At 39.4% G+C, this 23,461-nt stretch overlaps 4 protein-coding genes across 4 annotated transcripts; 2 read left to right on the forward strand and 2 right to left on the reverse strand.

Moving 5' to 3' along the window:
- Positions 1-951: 951 nt before the first annotated feature.
- LOC133741110 (BEL1-like homeodomain protein 3) lies at positions 952-4,615 on the reverse strand. The gene is made up of 6 exons (XM_062169052.1): positions 4,192-4,615; positions 2,762-3,721; positions 2,182-2,558; positions 2,016-2,076; positions 1,334-1,833; positions 952-1,226 (listed from the first exon to the last, which is right to left on the reverse strand). Exons 2-6 carry the CDS (start codon positions 3,617-3,619, stop codon positions 1,202-1,204), a joined length of 1,821 nt encoding a protein of 606 aa, XP_062025036.1. The 5' UTR covers positions 3,620-3,721; positions 4,192-4,615; the 3' UTR covers positions 952-1,201.
- A 1,635-nt stretch (positions 4,616-6,250) lies between these two features.
- Positions 6,251-8,946, forward strand: LOC133740473 (ubiquitin-conjugating enzyme 15). The gene is made up of 6 exons (XM_062168428.1): positions 6,251-6,462; positions 6,544-6,647; positions 6,755-6,857; positions 7,106-7,169; positions 8,466-8,554; positions 8,649-8,946. The coding sequence occupies exons 1-6, from the start codon at positions 6,433-6,435 to the stop codon at positions 8,742-8,744; spliced, it is 486 nt and encodes a 161-aa protein (XP_062024412.1). The 5' UTR covers positions 6,251-6,432; the 3' UTR covers positions 8,745-8,946.
- A 4,227-nt stretch (positions 8,947-13,173) lies between these two features.
- On the forward strand, positions 13,174-16,403 carry LOC133739018 (uncharacterized). The gene is made up of 9 exons (XM_062166726.1): positions 13,174-13,416; positions 13,495-13,562; positions 13,637-13,733; positions 13,827-13,955; positions 14,166-14,274; positions 14,352-14,496; positions 14,631-14,673; positions 15,521-15,694; positions 16,048-16,403. Exons 1-9 carry the CDS (start codon positions 13,231-13,233, stop codon positions 16,180-16,182), a joined length of 1,086 nt encoding a protein of 361 aa, XP_062022710.1. The 5' UTR covers positions 13,174-13,230; the 3' UTR covers positions 16,183-16,403.
- A 1,368-nt stretch (positions 16,404-17,771) lies between these two features.
- On the reverse strand, positions 17,772-21,780 carry LOC133740790 (cytokinin dehydrogenase 5). Its single transcript, XM_062168731.1, has 5 exons — positions 20,794-21,780; positions 20,358-20,485; positions 19,672-19,953; positions 18,574-18,836; positions 17,772-18,309 (listed from the first exon to the last, which is right to left on the reverse strand). Exons 1-5 carry the CDS (start codon positions 21,650-21,652, stop codon positions 17,967-17,969), a joined length of 1,875 nt encoding a protein of 624 aa, XP_062024715.1. The 5' UTR covers positions 21,653-21,780; the 3' UTR covers positions 17,772-17,966.
- Positions 21,781-23,461: the final 1,681 nt, after the last annotated feature.

Genomic DNA, 23,461 nt, shown 5'->3' on the forward strand with positions numbered 1-23,461 from the left:
CCTCTAAGCATGTGGGAATATCTAGCTTTTTTATAGTTAGATAATGAAAGGAAATTGAAATCACAATCTATGAGTATTGAATTGTAGATAAATGTGGGTTCTTGTGCAGCTAATTAATTGGGGATTGGTAATTTTGTGCTGATGAGACTAATCCTTGGTTTTCTGGGTGGATTGATTCCATTTTTGGTTGGTCTATTTGGGATGCGCTAGTAATCATTGCCATCTTTGTTCCTTTGGCCTCCTCACCAGTTGTCACTCTCTGATTCTTCTTCTTTTGTAGCGTTGCTATTCATTTGGGCCCTAAAGTCCCACAGTCCTTTCTCCTATTACTATGATTAAAGCTGTCTGTCTCTGTCACTCTGTCTTTGTCTCTCTCTCTCTCTGCAAAAACCTGCATCATCATCAACCATCCCAGTAAATTTCAAATCTAAAATTTGCGCCAGAACTCAGTACTGTCCCCCGTGATTATGCTTTGGGATAATCACCCTCCAAATTCTGTCCAAAATAAAAGGGTACCCTTTTGTTTTTGGGACAATTTGATTGTAAATGCACAAAAGGGTCCATCAGAAAAATCAAATCCTTGGATGCGTAGGGTTGCTGTTATTCTACTCTGTACTCACTCCCAAGCTTACCACTGAGTTCTTCTTCTTTTTCTTTTTTTTTTTTTTTTTTTTTTTTGAGTTCTTCTTAAGGAAGGGGAGAAGGAACAATGGTTAAAAGAAGTAAACCTAGGAACATTTTAGATTACATTTTTGAAGACTTGAGGTAAATTCTAAATACAAATTACAATCATACATAAACTATATATGTATCGGTTAAATTTAAGTTTTTTGCATCCGTGATAGTTCAATCCCATAACCTGTAAGTTTACAACTTAGTTTCATGCTCACAATTTCGGCTTTACAACTGAACAAATGGTAGCTAGATGATCTTCACATTAACAATCCTACCTGAAAATAAGCCAATTCTTGTATCACAATTATTTCCAAATGAGAGTACACGGGGAGTACTTATGCAAAGTGCAAAGTTCAAGTACCTTATTCCATGGAATGCACAAGATATTCCTTCATCTTATCTTTACAATTTATCTTTACAAATATGCCTAGGGCTAGGGATTCACCAATCTCTGTTATATTACATGTTGGTATTAATACACGCATCTACATCTATTTCCATTGCTAGCAGCTTCCGTCTCCTTGAACTATAGGCAACCGAATTCGGCACAGCTAAAGCAACAAAACAAGGATTCCCATTTATGTTCTTTCATATGCTGGAGGCAACAATTCAGTTCCCTCAAACTACAAAATCATGTAACAGGTGTGAATTGCCAAACCTGTATTGCTGCTGCCCTGGATCTCCATAATAACAATCCAAAGAAGCTTCTGGATCGTTACCTCTTACTTCGGATCCATTAGGTGCTGGAAATCCATCATGTTCCTCACAATGCCGCAACTCCAATGCAAGTGAGACCTCACTACCAACTGCATTCCCCAACCCTGACATATCATATGTAGCAACAGCATTCTCGTTTGCATCAAGATAAACACTACGGTCGTCTGCATTAGGCCTTTGACCATGATCTTGTAACTTTGTTATTCCAGACTTCGAGTCATGCAGTTGCCCTGGTTCAATACTATCAGCAGTTGTAGAAATCAGGCTTTCCCGCAACTCATCTCTCCTATCCTCAGATGCTGAGAATTCAACTCTGGCTTCTTTTAGCACATTTTCTGGTGAAGATTTCGAATCCATCTCTTCACCAAATTCTTCTTTGTACATTTCCTCAATCATGGGCTTCCAAAGACGTACCCTTGCATTAATAAACCAGTTGGCAACCTGAACAAGAATAATGTTAGTCCAACAAGTCACAATGGACAGCTCCGAGAGTCTGAGGATCAACGTTCACATTTTCAACCTACTAATTATTGAATCCCAATTGCAAAACCAATGAATGTTAAGGAACCATTACAGAATATATACTGGTGATCCAACTATAAGAAAGCTAGAAGTCACTTTACCTGATTTCTGGTTAAGCCAGTCTGCCTTGCTAGCATAACCTTTTCAGAATCCTTTGGGTAACTGACACCAAAACCATGAAAGAATCAGTGAAATGAAGTTCGTAAAAAGTTGGTAAGTACAAGTTTCAAGAATTCAAGCAAGGGGAAAAGGTTTATAGTTACATACGGGAGAAGGAAGTGCTCAAATAACCAAGCGCGAAGGATTGCAACAGAGCTTTCAGGAAGTCCCCTTTGAGGTCTCCAAGAATGTTGCATTACACCATGCTGCTGAAATGCCCTCTGCTGTCTGAGCTGCTGGTCCACGTAACGGAGGCGAGGTATTACTTCTCCTTGAGCATCTGATGGAGTATCTTTCTCTCCCAGGCTTCTCTGTGACGCTTGAATCTGGCCCTTGATTGCATCATGCAAACTGCGAAAATGACGGGAAATTGCTTGTAGAGCTAGTGCTGTGTATGGTCCGGCAGCCCCATTCCCAGCTGCCTTGTCAAAAAATGCCACCACGTTTTGCATTTGATGGTAATATTGCTTGTATCTTCTATCTACCTACATCAAGGGCATAACAATTACTGACCTTACAAAATATGTGTAGCTCACAACAAACTATGTGATCAGGCTAATAACTTGAATTAAACCAAGTAACTTCGACCACAAAAAATTATTTTTTTCATCTCAACCATATTTTAGATGGAAAGTAGAGCTCAATAGACCAAGTAATTAATAAATACTTAGCAATTAGTCTTGTTTACCTCATCCAACATGGACAAAAGTTTGGTCTTCTTGTTCTGTAAATCCTGCCTTTCTACTGGTGATAACTCAACAGAAGATACGGCGCTTGGCTCACTAGGGTCGGATGACATTCTTATCCCGTCAGTCTCTTTCGAACCGTCTGTTCTTTGATGTTTGTTCGATCTAGACTGCTTCAAAGCCTTTCGTACATTTACCACTTCATCAAGCAATTGCTGAGCTGCCTTGAGGTACTTGGTGTTTAATAAAGACTTTGAAAAACCTAATGAGTCATACAAGTATGCTTCGGAATGCATTTCTTTGGGGACCATGGAGCACATAGGATTGGAGAAATTCTGTGTTTTGAGAGAGTCATATAAGCCAGATGTCAAATTTTCAAAGTTTCTAAACTCGTCACTTTGGCTGTAATCATCACCTTTACATTGAAATTCTCCCTTCCCTAGGATTTGAGAAGTGCTCAAAACCGAAGGGAGACTTGAATTCAGATACTGGTACTGAAACGAAGGAACAGAAACTGCAGGTGGAATTTGTGTGGCAAGGCTAAGAGACAATCCATGATCCTGAATACCACGTTTGCCATCAGGAGACCCTATCAATGAATCCCCACCCACACAATCTCTGACCGGGACACTTGTAGGTGGAATAAACATCATTTCATTCCTACCACCATCAGACTCAGAACATTTGTTGGGGGAGAAAGAGCCACCGGACAAGACATCGGTGTAGGATCCGGGATATGAAGCTTGATTCATATACATCATCATGTTACTAGGCTGTTCAGGATAAGAAGCAAGCTTCTCATCCCCTGGATAGGGGGTCAACAAATTTTGATTACTTAAATTTTGGAAATATGTAGCCATACTTTGTTTCCCTCTCTTTCTCCAAACCCTTAACTAATCTGAAATTGAAGGCAGAATTACCGGTCTGAATTGGTGATACCCATCTAGATCATCTACTGATTCCTATAACCAGAAAAACAAGAAACTCATCAAACACTAATGCAAAAAATGGTCAAACTTAGCAACCACAAAGCAAGCAAACAACCAAATTCAATTATGTACCCAAATTATCTTGAACAACAACACCAAAATAGATCCCCTAAACCCAAAAAACCCATGAAACCAAACTAGATGAAAGCCAAACTAAACCCAAAACCAAATCAACCATGCACTTTAAACCCTTGTTCAGTACTGCTAAAAAGAAAGCATCTTTAAGTAATTAGAGACACAATCAAGCACTCAAAGAAAGCATCTTTAAGTAATTAGAGACACAATCAAGCTCTCAGTGAAAGCATCTTTCACTAATTAGAGACACAATCAGCTCTCAAAAGGCCATCACAAAGAAGGGTGCTTGATTACTATCTACAACTAGAATTGAAAAATACATAAAAAGGTGAAAGAGCAGCATAGAGAAAGTTGAAATATCCAAATACCTGAAAGCAAGCTCTGGGAAATGAATTGTGTGCAGCTAAAATTGAAGTAGTAAAGTCTGTGAAAGCGAAGACTATCACGAATCAGAGACAAACAGCAATCCCAAGAGATATAAATTCCTTCCCAAACAAGACCAACCTCCTTATGATTGGAGCAACGGCACCAACTCAGACAATACTATTCATATAAAATTTGAAATTCAATAATAAAAGAAGGGAGAATAATCAACACCAACTTGAATATTATAATCCAATACAATACTCTTTCTATCTTTTTAATTGTTTGGCCAAACCTATACGCTAACACGGAAAAACAAGCAAGAGAAAGTTCCTGAATAAGAAGAAGAAGATGACTAAGACCAAGAGAGGTGGTGATATTGGTGGTGGTGGTTGTTTGCTTAACAGGGTTTTTTAGACGCTATTACGCTAACGGCTAACCAGTAACCACCAGTTGGTATGTTAAGTGGTGGGAGGGACTGTTTGGTTTTTCTATTTATTTATTTTATTTTATTTTATTTTTTAGATCGGATGTGAGGTAATAAGCCATCTCAATTACGTTAGCGAGTTAGTAACACACTCACTTAGTCAATATTCGGACCGAGGTTAATGAGAATATTCCAGCAAAGTCAGACTATCCTCTCTTGCAGGCGCACATATCCTAAGACTCCTCAAATCTGCTAACCACATACTGATAGGAGTTAGAAACTCAAACGCTAGACATGAGGTTCCATGATGGGTAGCTGGATTAACCTTATCCACTTGATGGTTCTATTTATTTTATTGTCTTGGTTTGTGGGTGTGGGTGTGGGTGTGGGCTTTTGTTGGGCTTGGTGTGTGTTAGGCCTATTAGCTGTGGATGTAGAGGGTGGTAGGTAGTAGGTGAAAACGTGGACATGACGAACTCGAGGAGTGTAATATAGACGTGTTTAGTTTAAGACTTCAAAGGCTAGTTGCTTTGTTGTCATGTCTGAAAGGGGCTGCATTACCAGCTTCTTCTGTTCTGTTAGACCAAACTAAACCTCACAACTCATCAAATTATGAGGGATTTGATTATAGTGTAAGATATTTAATACCTCACATTAAACATGGCATATTTCGTCGTAGGTATGAGGTTGGTGGCAATGAATCATTGTGGATTTGGATGTTGAATGTAGCATCTTGCAAATAATTGAAAATTTGGAGTTTTTTTCGTTGTTGAAGAAAGTTTTGAAGTTCAAAACAACAAAAGTAAAACGCTTACAAGTTAAAAGGAAGAAAATGTTTCATCATAACACAAGTCGTGCTGCAGTGTCGTGACTCGCTAGATAACGAGCGACGCAACATCAATCATTAAAGTAGTTATGCACGCAGAGATTGCAACATCAATCAAAACGTAAAAGATTTCACTCATAAAGTCATAATACAAGTTGTGCTGCAGTGTCGCGACTCGCTAGATAACGAGCGACGCAACATCAATCATTAAAGTATTTATGTACACAGGAGATTGCAACATCAATCAAATCGTTCAAAATTTCACTCATAAAGTCATAATACAAGTTGTGCTGCAGTGTTGCGACTCCTCGCTAGATAACGAGCGACGCAACATCAATCATTAAAGTACACAGGAGATTGCAACATTAATGTTTAAGAATTTATTATTTTGTCGCATTTGAGAATTTCGAACAGATTAGTCTTTTAAGATATCAAAATTATTATTAATAAATCACGAATATTCTTTTATATCGCACAACGAGTTTGGTTGTTGAGTAAAAGTCAGAATCTCCCACTTACAAAGTAAGAAGTACGGTCATTAAACAAACCTAGCGTGGGACTAGTCAATACTATTTTTGGTTTAAACCGAAAAAGAGCAGACCAGTTGATCCACTAAAAAAACACGAGCAACGATGTAACCGAAAGAAAACAAAGAGCTAACCGACGACGATTACGCAACCAGACACCACCGTGGCAACATAACCCCCTCCCCTTCCTCGGGCCCCCACCCAGATATTTCCACACTAGTAAAGATGCGCGCGTGACTCCACCCAAAAAAAGCCTTCTTTATTCCCACAATACAACACTACACTCTAGAAAAAAAACAAGAAAAGAGATCAGTTGTCGCGTAAAACCACGACTTATTCTCAATCCCCTTTTTCACATCACATTTCTATTGTTTCTCAAGATTTCTCAAAGAACCGCGACTAGAAACCTCCAAAACGCTGCCGTTCCGCCGCTCTGCTTCGCTTCGCTTCGCTTCCTCCGGAAGCCATGACCAGCTCCTCTGCCGCTTCACGCAAGGTCTGTTATTTTATTTTTAATTTATTTATGGTAGCCCCAATTTTTTTTTTTTTTTAATGACAATTTATGTGTGCTGCGTAGGCTTTAAGCAAGATCGCCTGCAATCGGCTCCAGAAGGAGCTCGTGGAGTGGCAGTTGAATCCTCCGGCCGGATTCAAGCACAAAGTCACTGATAATCTTCAAAGGTTGGTTCTTTGATCAAAGTTTTAATTTTTAATTATATTTTTTGCGATTAATTTCTTTTCTGATTTGTGTCGGTTTGTTTGGATTTTTTTTTTTTTTTTTGGTAAAGATGGGTGATTGAAGTGACCGGAGCTCCGGGGACTCTGTACGCCAATGAAATGTATCAGCTCCAAGTTGATTTTCCGGAGCATTATCCCATGGAAGCTCCACAGGTCCATTAAAGATTCCGAATTTTCATAAGAGATTTCCAAATTTTAATGTTCTTAATGCTGTTTGCCTGCTAAGAGTGTGGTTACAAAATCAAAGAATCGACTATTAGCTTGTGTTATTGATGATTTAGGGATTAGGTTTTCGAGTTGGGCAGAGCGTAGTTGTGTTAGGGTTTCAGAGAGTTGAAGTAAACTAAATTCTCTGCAACTTAACAGTGTTTTATTAAATGATGGTTGTTTTGCTCTTTCAGGTGATTTTTCTCCCTCCAGCTCCTCAGCATCCCCACATTTATAGCAATGGCCATATCTGTTTAGGTATCTTTTTACTCTTTGAACTTTGTTTTCATGCCCTTCTCTCAAATTAGTTATAATAATCGTACCTGTATCTTTTTGCGGTTTGATGAAGATTGGTCGTTTGGTAGAGACACTCAAATAAGCAAGATGGTTATAGACCTACAAGTAAGCCATTGTTTTGACTGATGTTATTATGGCAAGACAATGACTGGTTGTTAGGTTGTTCGACTGTCACGTCTTTGCTGTTTACTTACAAATTGGGTGACTTCATAATAAAGTTGATTTGGATTTTATCGAATTGGTAGACCATGCAAGTTAGCCGTTCTCTGTTCAACTAAGCTTGAAGAAACTTAATGTGCCTGCCACCTGCATCTGTTTGGATCATAGCACTATTTAGAATTTTTCATTACTTATTTCATTCTTCTTAACTGTTGGAGAAATTACAAGCCAATGCAGGTCTCTCATACCTGAAAGAATAAATCAGGATTAGAATTGCAGTAGTGATTAGTGAAAAAAAAAAAAAAAAAAACAGTATGTAACTGAGTTCCGGCCTATACTGGGTTGGAGGCTGTTAAATTCTTATGGCAAGGTCTGTAGCTTAACTAAAAGAGAAACTAGAAGTTCCAGTGCTTGCCCACATTTAGGTCTAGTAGTAAACTCTGAAAATCAGGCAGATGCAGGCGTGGAAGTTTAATTTATTTAGGTGCCATAGATAAATTGAACTGAAACTGTTGGGGCCAGTTCTTTCTGAGGAGCAGCATATTTGTTTCTGAAATCTACTATATAATATCTACCTAAACCCCCCAAGGTCTATACCAGTTCATCCACTGATCAGAGACCAATTAGTTATGAGTGAATCGTAATCTTTTGTGTACAAAATCATTTGTTTGCTGCTTATGAGGCAAAACTTGCGACTCCAGAGGCATGAGGTACTAGTCAGATCATAGTCCCAAGTTTTGAGGCTGTTATTGAATGAAATGGTATGAGCTTAATCACAAACTACACTTGTTTGTAAACTTTGGTCTTTCAGGCACACATGCGGTACTGCATTTTTAGTCTAAAAGTGACAGGAATATCCTGCCCTATTTGTCATCTATTATTTCCTTCGGAATATCAGCTATGGGGAGCAGAGTTTGCTTTAAGCAACAATTACCTTCAGTCTAGTTGCTTTTATTTTTTAATTTAGTGTTGTCTTCTCCTACATTTTCTTGCTTCTGCGATGGAATATTTAATCTCTGATGATTGTTATTTGATTGTGACAGTTGAGCTGCTTCACTATACTTGTGGGCACTTACTCGTTTTGATAATCGTTTGCAGATATATTATATGACTCATGGTCTCCAGCCATGACTGTCAGTTCTATCTGTATCAGCATTCTCTCCATGTTGTCAAGTTCCCCTGCAAAGGTTTGCGTCAAATTCAAGTTTTTGATGTATTTTTACCCCTTAATGTAATGAAGTAAAGCCATGACCATCAATTGTGCAATTCATCATTGTGCAGCAACGCCCAGCGGATAATGATCGATATGTGAAGAACTGTAGAAATGGCAGATCTCCCAAGGAGACGAGGTGGTGGTTCCATGATGACAAGGTGTAATGACATGACAAATAATCATTAACTTATGTATGAAGAAATAGGGCTTTGATTCTGAATACTATTTAATCAATGCCGTTCAAAAGGGGAGCTGGCAGGGGCCATGTCTCTCCCACCCTTCTATACACCTTGGCTACCGTTGCATACAATACTTAACTTTGGTGAGATGTTTATTCAATCAGATTGCATACACATATTGCTCTAATTGAAGGAAAAAACAGAACATCAGACAGTCGCAAAAATGTGCTAAACGGAAGAGCAATGTTGCTGCCATATGTGCAGTTATCGAATTTTTGTTTTGCTTGTTGGCCATCAAGGAGCATCACTTGGTTGACCAAAGAAAATTATGTGTTTTGGATGTTGGAAAAAATCGACGGTTTCATGCCTTTGCATCTCTTTCTAAATAATCTCCCATCAAAGAAGTTGATATCATAAATCGTCAAGAAATTTATAATCTCTCAGTCCCACTCCCCAAATCAATATTTTGAGTGTTCTAATCTTGATAGAGAAATTTTATTCACATATGGGTAAGTTAAATTACCAAAAGAGATATTTATATTAACAATAAAGAAACATAGTTGGAATTAAGAAATATATGCAGTTTTTTTTTTTTTGTTTCTAGGTCTACCGTAGATGGTTATCATGAATTTGATTCTCAATAATTTAGCATGCATGGGATCGAGCCTTCTTATCAATCTAGTTTCAAAAATGTATTAACTGTCCAAATGATATGGACAAACAAGAGCAAGTGAAAACCGTTGAAAAATTCCTCAAGAACTCTTGTGATGTAATGTTTTGTTTCGCTCCAATTTCATCATCAGTAGTTCACAAATCTTAACAATTGGCATCTGAATATTGTCTTGGTCAAGTCCTCAATGACAAGCAATTCCCCATTGGCATCTGAGTATGTTCAACCCAACAAGTGAAAAGCAATTAAAACATTCTTTGGGTGCCGTTGTATTAACTTTAGTGATGACCATGTGATTTACCGAAACTCTCATATTGAGCCATTGATGCGAAGTCTTCTAGTGTAATATGCCATTCTTTGGGTCTCGTTTTTTTTTTTTAACTGCAGCAATGCAATAGGTAGTCTCTCTTGTATAAGAAAAAAACTTTCTTACCAGATATTTATCTCAATTTATTTCAGCAAAAAAAAAAAAAAGGATATCTATTTAATGAAAAGATAGTGTGTATTGTGAATGAGGATAGTTTACGAAGTTTGGGGTTGTGTTTCTAGTAAAATGTTAAAATAAAAAAGTTATCAGATTGTGTATTAAGTAAGAGATGTGTATCTATCATTTAGCAATGTGTATCTAACCTAGCCGCTCTCTGCTAGGGTTTTTCGAAGAAAACCTTTCTTCGACAAAATCTTTCAATTCACCTAAACTCGATGGCTGATGCTATTCCTAGCCTTGTGGATGCTTGCCTTCTCTTGGCACTTGTTGTTGGCTTGACAGAAGGACCGTCGTCGGCACTGTTTTGTTCACCGCCTGCATCGGTGAAGTGGATCAATGGAGTTCGACCAGATTTGCCTTCTGATCCCTGGCTTTGCGAACCGCTGTACAAAGACGAGGCTAGACGTGGTGGGGATATATTGGGTGAGCCTGGCGGTGGTGAGATTGAAGGTTTTGGTGACGGTGGTCGTGCAAAGGTGGAGGAGACTATGATGGGCTTCTGGTCTCGTGCGGCTGGTGTCTGGATTGGAGCCTCGCGGTTGGATTCTCATACTGGGCGGGATACAAAGGGGAGTGGCTCCGCTGCGTTAGCTCTTTCACCGGTGACGCTGGCTACGAACGTCGACGGTGGGTTGAGGTTGAAGGACGAGGATGCTGGTGGTTGTGGTGGCTTTCGATCTTCCTATGCAGGCGGTGTCGTCAACTGGACGTGCTCTCTCTGGGGAGGAGGCTGCTGCAGCGGCGTGGAGCAGGTCGGTGTCATAGGTGAACGGGAGCAGGGCGGGATGCCCTTAGCAATTACTACTTGGTCTCTCTGGGCTTCGTTCTGGCCTGTGGGCTGGGCTTGGGTGGGTTGGACTCTAAACTTTGGGTCCTTGGCCTCCTTAGTTAGGGGTGTGGAGGATGATTTGTCATCCTCAAATCCAAATATTGTTTAATTTCATTTGGGTAGCAAAATCTAATTTGCTCGGTTGTTACATTTTATTTAACTTGTTTATGATGTTATAGGTTTTGTTAGAATAAATGTGCGTAGATCTCCTTAAAAGGTGGATGTACCCGGGAGTGCAAGGTTCTGTTTGTTTAGAATAAGTCATTTGTATGTCCTAAAGGACGGCTCTTTCTGTCGGCCCCTCAGGGGTGTGTAGTTTTTGGTACTGCTTGCTGAATTATAAAAGGGTTTTTGTCCATTTACCCCATTTCTAGGGATTTTTTTCCCACTAACCCCATTGAGTTTTTTTAATTCCCTCTTACCTAATACACTCTAAGGGAGTCTTCCCTAATACCCCATTAAGATTTTTTTTTTGTTTTTAATTTTTTTTTAATACCATTTTACCCCTCACCCCTTATTTACTTAGAGAGAGAGAGAAAATAGAAGAGAGAGAAACCATAGGAGACTTCGCCGGAGCCCGTCACCGGTCGCCGGAATCCGGTCACCGGTCGCCGGATTCCGGCCAACTTTCGCCGGATTCCCCGGCCAACTTTCGCCGGATTCCGATCACCGGCCGCCGGATTCCGGTCACCGGAATTTGTTGAAAATCTCACCGGAAAGGTTTTTTGGCCCCCAATAGACATCTATTGCCCCCCAATAGACCTCTATTGCCTCCTATTGCCCCCCAATAGACGTCTATTGCCCCGATAGTCTATTGCCCCCTAATAGACGTCTATTGCCCCCCAATAGACGACTATCAGCCATGTATTGCCCCCCAATAGACGTCTATTGCCCCCCAATAGAACTTTCGGTAGCCGAAATAGGAACTAATCTTCCTAAAATTTGACAGATAAAACTTTGATTAAAGAAAAAAACGAAGAAATTATATCAATTTTAAAACGTCTATTGCCTCCCAATAGACGTCTATTGCCCCCCAATAGACGTTTCGATTACCGAAATGAGAACTAATTTTTCTAAAATTACACAAATATAACTTTAATTAAAGAAAAAAAAGAGGAGATTACATTAATTTAAAATATCTATTGCCCCGCAATAGACGTCTATTGCCCCCCAATAGACGTCTATTGTCCCTCAATAAAACTTGTTTTTTCCTTTTTTTTTTCTTTCCTTTTCGACCTTCTGCCCCCTATTTTACCAAAAAAGTAAAAAAATAAAAAAAGCAAGAGGGTTGCAGCTCAATCATAAAAAAACAAGTCAAGGTATGGACTATATGCAGGATGAGTAGGCTCCAATCTTCAAAGATTCTCTAATACTAGCTGTTGCAAGTCCATACAATAGATAATTAAGGAAAAATAAAAAGAAAAGGAGAAAAAAAAGATGGCTGCTCAAAAATCAAAAGATTCAAAACACCTACTATTCCCCTCATCTCATCTACCGGCCTTTCTCAGCCCCTCACTCTCTCCACTCCTTATCTTCCTCCTTCGCTCCTCTTCTTCTCCTCCGTTGAGTACATCCAGTGCGACGTTTCCAACGCCTAGGACTCCAAGGCCAAGCTCTCGTCGTTGACCGACGTCACTCACTCACTCACCTCTTCTACGTCACCTGGACCAGCCGATCCACCGAGGTCAGTCACCGCTTTGGAGTGGGATGAGATCGAGTTTCCGGATGCTACTGGTGGACCTGTAGCTCGAGGTGTTCGACGAATCGCCACGGCAGAGGAGGACTTGGGAGTGGAACCGCCGTCGTCGTCGACGGAGAAATTGTCGACTTTGAATTCGGCGTTGTGGTCGTTACTATGATCGACGGTGAAGTGGTGCTGGACTAGGACCAGCTAGTCGTCGAGGTCGACTCCAATCTGGACAGAGTCGTCGAGGTCGATTCCTCCGGTGACGAAGCCGTGGTGGGCGGCCCGAGTCTGGAGGAAAGGGAGACGGCCTGGGTCCAGCGCCGGAGGGGAGAGAGAGCCTGGGTCGTGCGCTGGAGCCGGAGGTCAGTAGGGAGAGAGGGAGGGGCATAGAGAGAGGAGAGAGAGATCGGGATGTGTGAGAGATTGGTGTTGAGTGGCAATGGTTGTAATTGTTTAATTGGGTCGAGGGCAAAATGGTTATTTTCTATTAAATTGTGTATGTGGGAATAAAAATCTGTTGCTGGGGTAAGTGGGATAACTTTGGCTCATTTTGGGGCTTTTGGTCAAGATCCCATTATAAAATTGACTAACCTCTTTCGGGTTAAAATAAAATTGACTAACCTCTTTCGGGTTAAAAAAAAAATCATTTAGTAATATGTGAATAAAATTTCTCATCTTAATATTAGATTCGATTTAAGCGATAACAAAAATGCAAACGACTTGTCGATCTCCCATATATTTCGGGTATATAATATCGAAAAACGGTCCACTCGAGTGTTTTTTTCCCTCCAGTCACAAATGCTAGCACGCCGACTTCCGTCTACGGCGGCTGCTTTCTCACGCCGGTGGGCCGGACTGCCGAACTTGGGCCGTACTCCGTCGTCTCTGCAATCACTCCCCGTTTTCCGTAATAAAATTACCCTGATTGCCTTCTGTTCCACCGCAGAACACACCGAGTCAATCCCCCAGCCCTCGTCAAAACAAGTAACACTCCAATTCCATATTCAATTTGAAAGATTGTGTTTTCGGCCATGTAAATTTGAGGTTAGTTTCTTCTCACAGGGTGCTCTTAAACCCGGTTTATACTTGGTCGGAACTCCGATTGGAAATCTTGAAGATATCACCTTCCGGTACTCCTCACCCAAAACCTCTTCACTTTTACTCCGTTTTTGATCTCACGGTGTTTGGAATTTCGCAAATGCAGGGCTCTCCGTGTCCTGAAATCAGCCCATGTGATACTTTCAGAGGACACTAGGCATTCAGGGAAGTTGCTCCATCACTACAACATCAAAACTCCTCTTGTAAGTCTGGACTCTGGAGTTGTTTTCGGGCTTTTACTGATGATTGCCTGGCTGTTAGTTTTAGTTATGGTGATTTATGCTTTTAGATTGCAGCTGAGCTATCACAAGTTCAATGAATCCCAGAGGGAACAGACGGTGTTAAAGAGGTTGAAGGAAGGTGAGATCGTTGCGCTTATAAGCGATGCTGGGATGCCAGGCATTAGTGATCCTGGTACGGAACTGGTGAGGGTCTGCCTCTACATTTTGCTTTATGTGTTTGTTAGTTTTGTTACCCTTGGTGTAGTCCGTATCTTAAAACATCTTTAGGTGACAGTGTGATTTAGAAGTAGTTGACAAGTGTTATTACGGATAGGGATGTAGATGGTGGTACTACTTTTCATATGTTATGAAGAATGTAATTGGTGCATGTATAAATTTCAAGTCTTGATGTAGGCAAAACTCTGTGCAAATGAAAATATTCCTGTTATTCCTATACCCGGACCGTCTGCTTTCGTGGCTGCTCTCTCTGCTTCAGGCCTGTCTACTGATGAGTTTACTTTTGGTAAGATTGTCATATTCCATGACATAGTTCTTGGTGGATATGGTGTGACTAGTGATATACTAATTATACTTCTTCAGTTGGATTCCTCTCTAAACATTCTGGAACTAGAAAAGAGAGACTAGCAGTTTCTGCAAGTGAGGCAACAACACAGATATTTTATGTTCCTCCCCACAAGCTTCTTCAGTTTCTTGAAGAGACTTCTTCACTTTTCGGTGTTACAAGGTATATGTTTTTTTTTTTTTTTTTTTTTTTTTTGCCTTCACTAACTCATTAATACAAAGACTATTATTCTTCAAGTGACTCATCGGCTTTTCAAGTAGATCATTTGCTAACTTTATATTTAATTTGCAATGCAGACAATGCGTAATAGCTCGTGAACTGACAAAAATTCATGAAGAGGTAACATTTGTTTACCTCTCATAATGTCTCTGTTATGTTGCTTTGATAGGTTTCTAAGAACTTCAACTATGATGATCACTTTTTAGTTGTGACCGAGTTATTGAACATGTGCACAACTGTTATGAATCTCATGGCATCAGACCTTTTAGGGTTGTAAAATCAGTGTGTTTTCTTATCAACAACTGCACTACTATGGTTTCACAAGTAATTTGATTCTTCTTTTAAATGATACTAACTCTAAAGTTCTCAACATAATTTAAGACTAGTGGCTGATAATATGAGATATTACCTGATTCAAGAGTTGTCTCTGCAGTACTCTTCTGACTCTGTACCAGTGTTTCTTTTTTTGGCAGATGTTGCTGCACTTTTTAGATTTAAGCAGAATCTATCCTTCTACATACAACCTCTGAAATTTTCTAACATAATTTAAGACTAGTTACTAATAATATGAGATATTATTTGGTTCAAGAGTTATCTCTCTTGTCTCTGTACTACTCTTCAGGGTTTGTACTTTTGTATCTTTATTTGGCAGGCTGTTCCTGCACTCTTTAGATTCGAGCAGGATCTGACCTCATTAGTGCCTTAGTTATGTGATTAAAACCTCTTCAACCGAGATTTGCATAATTCGGGAATAACTGAGTAACTCAATTGGATCATCTTATGATACAGAACATGTTAGAACAGTGCTGCTTCTTTTTCTTTTCTTTTTTTCATGTTCAGGTCCAGTGATATGTATGGTGTTTATAGAAAAGCATGTTTTACAACTACAATTTGCACTGCTATTTATTTCATGTTTTACAACTACAATTTGGCTTATGACACATGCCCTATTTTGATGTTTCATCAGTTTTGGCGGGGTACATTGGGGGAAGCAGAACAATGGTTTACAACTCACCAGCCAAGAGGTGAAATTACAGTATTGATTGAAGGAAAAGAAGATTCTCCGGTTGAAACTCCATCAGAGTCTCAGCTTGAGAATGAGTTGAGAGATTTGATCTCCAATGGGCATAGTCTTTCTACGGTAATGACATCTATCTTGCATGTTTAATCTACCTGAATACAAGTCCCTTGAAGTTGAAATCATGAGTAGTTCATTTGAAGCTGATTTGTTACACTTTTGCTAGTTGATTGGAATTACTTGCTGGTGTAGTTAAATTTGCTGGTCATAGCAATATAGGATATCTTAGAAATAAGTACTAGTTGGTCGAGATCCACTTACCATCTCTTACAAAATCATTAGAAGCTCTCACTTTACTTGTTCACAATATAAGCATCACAGAAATTTTGAGTGATCATTAGCAGATCGGAAGTAAATTTGCATCTTGTTTTAATTCCAGCAGACCATCTCATCATGATCCTTATCTGTATTTATAGGCTGTCAAATTAGTAGCTGATGGAACATCGGTGAAAAGGAAAACGATATATTCAATTGCATTGAGAAAATTCGGGAAGCAACAACTTGTTTCAGAGAGTGATTCTTCAGATCCATCAAAGCCACATCGAGAGTGACCTCAGATGCTTCCTGGTGTAAAAGTTCAATTTGCTGAGTGAACTAGTGACTTGTATGTCTAGTGTAATTCACATTTTTACTCCAATCTGTATGTCTCCCGGATTACAGGTGCTGCTAAAATTAGAGCAAAAGCAGAGAGATGTAGTAGAGACTAAGAATCACTGTTTTACTGAATGATGTCTCTAATTAATTACAAGGCTCTAGTAGTTCATATATTTTACATAGTGGACCAAATCCAAAGGGTGAAAAGGGTAGGACAGTAAATTGCCAAACCGTGATGTCCAAAGCCCAGACACACTGAGCTGTCGGCTGTCGGGTTCACGGGCACTGCATGATACAAACAACATTACATATCCAGTTGCAAACAACATTACATATCCAGTTGCAGAGCACCATGGGGACAACCTGAAAAAAAAATTCCTTCTAGCTTTTCTAGTTTTAGGGGGTGTATTGTATTTGGATTTGTGCAGACTTTTTTTAAATGACAGACTTTTTGAAAAGTCCACAGATTCTTTAAAAAGTTGATAGACTGTTATGGATTTCTTAAAACCATTGATTTTAGCAACAGACTTTTATTGATTTATGAAAATCTATATACTTTATTATGAATGACTTCTACAGATTTCCTAGAATGTACAAAATATAAAAAAAACAAAAACAAAAAACAAAAAAAAATAAAACAAATGCAGCCCAAACACAAAACAAAATAACTTGTTGTCTCTTCAATGCTTCAGTATCTTCTAATAGAAATTTACTCAAATAAATAATTGTTAGTCTGTCTAGCGAGTTTGTTCTCATTCATAATCTCCCAACAACATAAATATACAATATAGATCACTTGATGTTTATGGTTAATTATTCTCATCAATTTTTTTTTCTTGGATTAACATATATTGTAGCAATATTGGTCAATGTCTTGATCTATAATCAATCAATTGAAATTCAATTGTTCAACCTTTTTTTGAACTATAATATAAATTCAAATTAATGAGAATAATTAATTAATAAGATAAAATTTAGTATGGTTCAAGGTCTTAGGGTTAGACCATAATATTTGAGTTTTAGGATTTCATAAATCATTTTTATTGCTATTAGGCTTCGAAGTATCACAATTGAAAAAAAAAACAAAATCACATTCAACAACTATAATGAACATGTTGGGTATCAAAAAAGGTTAATATCATAAAAGATTAGAGAAAAGACAAAAAATTAAGAAAGAGAGATGATGAAGGACAAACTTCTTCGTGCGTAGAGAAAATAACTTTGATAGACTTTTTTTTTTTTTTTTGAAGAGGAAACTTTGATAGACTTTTTGAAATCTTTGGTCTGGAGGCTGGAAAATTATTGGAGTTTGATATGTATAGTTAACACTACAAAGTCCATGATTATCCATGATTTTCTAATTCCATAAGTATGAATGATATTTTGAATACCTCTGTACTTTTATTCATTTTTAAAAGTCCTGATTGAATACCCCTAGATTTTAGTGGAATTCATGAAGTCTTTAAAAATCCTAATTGAATACCTCAAGACTTTCATGGACTATTAAAAGTCTATATTGAATACACCCAGATTTTTAAATTTCATAGATTTCTTTAAAAGTTCCACTAATTCCATATACAATACACCCCCCTTAATTGTCAAAATTACCCTTCCTCATTCCTGCTAGTATTAGTTTGTACATTGGACTAGTTAATTTAACAGGCAGTGAGATACATCCCTCCCTAAGTTTGCTGCTGCTGCTCCTACTGAGTGGTTTGTACATGATGAATCAATTCTCCGATCACAATTGATCGTGACCGGCTATAGAAACCGAGGAGGGGCCGGCGAATATACGTTGGCCGGTGGCTAAAATCCACCGGGGATCGAACTCCATCTTTCGCTGGTAAAACTGAGGCCACTTATCCCCGAAGTGGTCCATCCAATCTTGCTGTGTTGTGTAGTGGGGAAGGTATTGCTTTATCTTGATCCCTGCTTCTTCACAGAACTTGAATATCCGACGGTTCTGATCGGTCAGGTACTCCAACGTATGAGTTTCGTCCCCGGAATCCAAAGCCGATCTCAGCAATGCCACAAGGTAAAAAACATCCTCATCCGGCGTCACCACCGAGCTCTGCTGGTCCCACCTACACACAATCAAAAGGTTAGAACCACCACCAAACGCCAAAAGCAGCGGCATCGTATAAGGTGGTTGGGATTTGATGCTTCCGAGTGAATCATCTCTGGGAGAGTACTCGATGACATGTCGTTATATGCCCATGCAATGCAACGTATGCATTGAGCTGTGTTTCTGGAACTGTCTACGTTAAACGACATGGATGCCATATTGCCATCGTAGATTTTATTGGTGTTTTTCATTCATGCAACTGTGTCTTTAAGCAGGAACTTACTTGTCTTTGTTCATGGGGTATATGAGAACCGGGCCGCTTGTTTTGTTTCCCAAAATGCCCTTGAACACTCCCTCGTCGAAGTCAGCAATCCTTGATTTGGGGACAAAAAGGTTGAGCCAAGGATGGGGAACATCCCACAAGCCCTTGGACCGGAGCTTCAACTCGGCCTTGTGAACCCGGTCCAGAAAATCCACGTAGGGAAGATCAGTAGTGAACACTGACGTCGGTACAAAATCCAGTTTTTCTAACAAAGCCTCTATTTCCTGCGTGAAACAAAACAAAAAAAAATAAATAGAAAGAAAGAAACAAAGAAAACCCAACTCATCAGAACTTCGAATTCGTTGTCGTTTTGAAAAGAAGGGTTTAATAAAAGGCAATCAAAGTACACAAAAATGACTTAAAGCTGCTACCAAACAGATGCTTTTGTCAGGATAAGTTCCATTCTAATTAGCTAGTTAACTAGAAGAATAATTCGGTGGATGGGCGGCTTAGATTTAGTAATAATATAACTAGAACAAATTAAAGTAAGTTTGTATTCAATCTTAGGTTTTTGCATACAATAATAGATCACAGATCTTCCATGTTTTCTTGTGTATGTCGTTTACATTATTATAGTTGCAAATGAGTATATTATATTACACACTTAAAGACTCTAATCTCAATCATATAATCTAGCTTTAGTAGGACATTATAATCTAGCTAGCAAATTAAACTATATAAGCTCTCATTGGATTAAATATGTTCAGCAATGCCGGTTTTGGAAGCTACTCTAACCAAGCACAAAATAAAATAATGTAATGTTAGTTAATTAGTCTTTAATTAAAGTCTTGGAGCACCTACCATCCAATGGGTGTTCTTGCTTCTTTAGCATGCAGGCCAATAGTGACCAGACCCTGCTTTATTTATTTTTTCCAGATGAATCACCCTATTTGTTTTTAGGGTTCTGATGGCATTATACACAATTACCCAATAACTTGCATGCCTGAAATTTCTATCTTGACTAATTAGATCCACTGAATGCTGCTTTGTCTTGAAAAAGAACAATAAGGTGGCTAATTAAAATACTAATCATGCAAATAAACATGCATGTATATATACCTGGTCAATAGTATCAGCGGTTGAATCATCGTAGTTTTTGGTTATCTCCAAGCAATATAAAACACCTCCATTCCCATTAGAATCAATGGAGGAGATCTTGACAGGGTTGCTTGGGGAGAAGAAAGATGACCTCCAGTTGTTGATGAGGCCTTCGTCGACAATAACGAAACCCTCAACGTAATCGAATTTCTGGCTGCTGGGTTGCCCGTGCAGAGAGATCAGATATTCCTGGTCTTTGGTAAAGGCCGAAAATTTTGAATACAGTACTCGGATCCACCTCACCTATTGACAATAAGAACAATAAGAACAAAATAATAATTAAATTAAGTAGCAAGTCTTTAACCAGATTATAACTAGCAGCATAAAAATGGGACACGTCAACAACATTGCCAGCTATGGAAGAGCAGTTTGAATGGGTTAAAAAAGCTTTCGAGTAAATGGACTACACATTTGATTCTATATCCCTTAAAAGTAGTAAGGGAAGGGGAACCATTAGGTCATGATACCTTGCTTTTTAGGTTTTGTGGCTTTCGTCAAACATAAACAAAAACCAGGAATTACTTCCTTTCTGCAAAAGCCATGTATGTATGTCTATGTGTCCCACTAACACCGTGGAAGGTGGAACCAATTAACCAGATTTAATTTGTAATAAACAATTATAGAAGTTTTGGAAAAGTAAATTATACCCTTTTGGGGGCTGGTTCAAGGGCAATTCTAGCCCTAGTGATGATTCCAAACTGGCCAAGCCCACCAAGAACAGCGTGGAACAGCTCTGAGTTTCTCTCTTCTGAACATGTCAAGAGCTCGCCTTTGCCTGCATCGCAACATTGATTCACATGTCAAAGATATTATCAACATGCTAATTAAGCATTTTGGGTCATTACGCAGTCGATTAACGACAGCAACAACTTAATAATTTGAGAATGTTGTTGTTGTGTCATCAATATATATCAGGTACATAACAAAAAGAGGCCATGTGCAGGTATATCGTGTTGTACCAGAGAAGTGATTTCATCAACTACCTTACTACTTTGGACACTTACATTAATTAGCAAAAGCAAATAATTGTACTGAATTATGCTAAATAATTGAAATTAACAGAATGTCACTAAGGGAACGGACCTGTAACAACGTCAAGCTCAAGAACATTACTAATCTGAGGTCCATGGTTGAAAGCTTGGCCACTGATTCCGGCGTTGGAGAGTGTACCGCCTACTGACAAGTACAAATAGTCTGTCCACGACTTGGGGGCGAGTCCATACTCCAACGTCGCCCTCAACACCTCTATCCACAGCTCCCCTCCCCACGCGTCCATGTACAAACCCTTCTCCGAAACAACCCGACCCACCGTCTCACTCCGGCCGGCGGCCGGCTTCCCCGACCCAACCCGTTTCCCTCCGCTCATTTGAACCACCACCCCATTTCTCGCCTGGGCCTGGCCGTTGATGGAGTGGCCATGCCCACGAGCCGAGACGCTGAGGCCGTTGGCGGTAGAGTACGCAGCCCGCACGAGCCGCGCTACGTCTTCTGCCGAAGCCGGGTGCATAACGGCCAAGGGCTCCGCTCGGCTCATGAGACCAAAGTCCTTGGACGCCGTCTCCACGTCGGACGGATCCACGCTGAGCTGTCCGTCCACCACTAGACGGAGCAGCTCCGCCGGGTCCATGGTCAGCCCCACCGTAATAAGCAGCCTACATATCGCGAATGTAATCAAAACAAGCTTTGTAGCCATCTTGCGCTCCTTTTCTTCTTGTTCTTCAATAATCTTGATCTTCTTCTTTATAAAAACACCGGCGGTACGATCTTCAAGAAATTGTAGAAAGGAATGAAGCAAAATCTTGAGGCAGCGATGTTGGGATTTGGGAGTCTGTGATCGAGCGAACGTAAGCTGTGATTTGGCTTTATTTTGGACGCAACGAACATGCACGTACAGAGATCTTAGTACTAGTACAATAGACGAGTGTGGGTTTTGTTGGACCATACACTACTGATGCATCACATTCTAATAATACTATTGAGGCTAACGAGAGAGAGAGAGGGAATTCAGATCGATTCGATCGAGTCGAGCCTGACTGTGTTTTTTTCTGTGCTGACAATTTCTCTGCGTTGGTGTCTAGGATATAACATGCAGGTCCTCAATTTAAAGGACAGAGGGCTCCGGGTGGGTCCCGGAACACGTGTCCGTTCACGTGAGAGGGGTGATGGACGCGTGTCGGGAGATGGAATATGGGACATGGTGGGATGATATATCCACACCCACCCTTTGAGGAAGAGGATGTATGGGATGGGGCCTCCGGGTGGATACGGAGGATCTGTGTGGGGACACGAGCAAGGTACAGTTCACGTGGGTGCAGACACTGGCAACGATGTTCGGCTGATGCTTATGCCTTATGCAACAAAAATAACAACCAATAAAGATTCTCTCTCTTTCTCTTTCTCTTTTGCTCTTTGCTTTAGGATTTTAGGGCTTTTTTTCTTCTTTCTTTGGGGGTCAAGGCTTTAGGGCTTGTTTTCAAATCACGATCAATTCCTTATATTGATCAGGGATAAAGAATCAAACTACTTCGGTTACATTAGTGAGTTAAATTACATATTCATACTGACAGTATTCGAACTGAGGTCCACAATGTTATCCCAACTAAACCATATTAATGTCCCGTTACATGCCCACTAACTAGAAAGCTCCTCAAACATGCTAACTACAAACTAATAGAAGTTGGGACTCAAGCGCTCGACATGAAATTCCATATTAGAGCGCTTGACCAACCTTACCACACTAGGTGGTTAGTCTCCCAGATGCTTATACTTAAACTGATATTAATAAATGGATCTAATAACTAAATAATACTCTCAATAATTAATCAAATATGAATTATCAAGTCCTAAGAAAATCACAGAATCTACGCCTTAGATTGCAATGAGGCGCGGGCATTATGATTTGCCAAAACAAAGGTAAAATATGAGAGCTTCACAAACCAAGACAATCATACACAACAAGTGGGTACGTATGTTTGGAAATTAATTAGTCAGTTGGTTAATTAAACTAACTGAAGTCTAGGCGATATGGATACAATATAGGGAAAATGTCGATTTTGCTGCTATGAGCTCAAGTGGGTTTCAACTAAAATGTCCCACTTTTGGATTATCTTAGCTATACAAGTCTAAATTTTCCATTTAAGTAGTTGGCTAATGACAAATGCAATAGAGATGGCATACCCATCAGGAAACCCTTGGTGATAAGAATAGAACTCTCATACTTGATAGATTCTAAAACCATTAGCTTCTTTTTCAATTACGTATTTCAGTATTTGAAGGATTTTTCCACTTAGTTCGTGGAAAGTTGTTCCACAACCTTCGTATGAAAGTTATAAATATGAATCCCACCATGTCCGACGTATATATTGGTCCAAAACTTTCACGATTCAATTTCGTGGAAATGAATCGAGTGAAAGAATAGTTACTACAAAATTAGAATATGTGAGATTTGCAAAGAAAAGAAGTCAAGTAGCAAACATTATTATATAATGAAGATCGACATCTGCATATGGTCATCATAAGGCAAATGTTTGTTTCACATTGCCTAGGGCCTATCAGCCAGAATAATGAAAACGATCATCCAATCGATGAGTGCATGTCTTGAGCTTTATGGGTTTAGGACCACTTAATAATTGCTTGTCTAAAATCTAAACTAAGTAGTATTCAATTAACTATAGATGTGGTTGAGCATTTTTCAAAGTTAGATTTGTTTCTTTCCCTTTCTTTTATGAGATGAAAATAAAACAAAACTCAC

Source organism: Rosa rugosa, chromosome 3, assembly GCF_958449725.1.
Source record: "Rosa rugosa chromosome 3, drRosRugo1.1, whole genome shotgun sequence".
Taxonomy (NCBI): domain Eukaryota; kingdom Viridiplantae; phylum Streptophyta; class Magnoliopsida; order Rosales; family Rosaceae; genus Rosa; species Rosa rugosa.

Coding starts and splice junctions, on each gene's coding strand:
- LOC133740790 (XM_062168731.1), bottom strand. CDS start 21,652: ATGGTCCAACAAAACCCACACTCGTCTATTGTACTAGTACTAAGATCT. Junction 19,954..20,357: donor TTGAACCAGCCCCCAAAAGG/GTATAATTTACT, acceptor TATTGTCAATAG/GTGAGGTGGATCCGAGTACT. Junction 18,310..18,573: donor TACCCCATGAACAAAGACAA/GTAAGTTCCTGC, acceptor GATTGTGTGTAG/GTGGGACCAGCAGAGCTCGG.
- LOC133741110 (XM_062169052.1), bottom strand. CDS start 3,619: ATGGCTACATATTTCCAAAATTTAAGTAATCAAAATTTGTTGACCCCC. Junction 2,559..2,761: donor TTTTGTCCATGTTGGATGAG/GTAAACAAGACT, acceptor CCCTTGATGTAG/GTAGATAGAAGATACAAGCA. Junction 1,834..2,015: donor CTGGCTTAACCAGAAATCAG/GTAAAGTGACTT, acceptor ATTCTTGTTCAG/GTTGCCAACTGGTTTATTAA.
- LOC133740473 (XM_062168428.1), top strand. CDS start 6,433: ATGACCAGCTCCTCTGCCGCTTCACGCAAG. Junction 6,463..6,543: donor CCTCTGCCGCTTCACGCAAG/GTCTGTTATTTT, acceptor TGTGCTGCGTAG/GCTTTAAGCAAGATCGCCTG. Junction 8,555..8,648: donor TGTCAAGTTCCCCTGCAAAG/GTTTGCGTCAAA, acceptor ATCATTGTGCAG/CAACGCCCAGCGGATAATGA.
- LOC133739018 (XM_062166726.1), top strand. CDS start 13,231: ATGCTAGCACGCCGACTTCCGTCTACGGCGGCTGCTTTCTCACGCCGG. Junction 13,417..13,494: donor CCCAGCCCTCGTCAAAACAA/GTAACACTCCAA, acceptor TTCTTCTCACAG/GGTGCTCTTAAACCCGGTTT. Junction 14,674..15,520: donor TGACAAAAATTCATGAAGAG/GTAACATTTGTT, acceptor ATGTTTCATCAG/TTTTGGCGGGGTACATTGGG.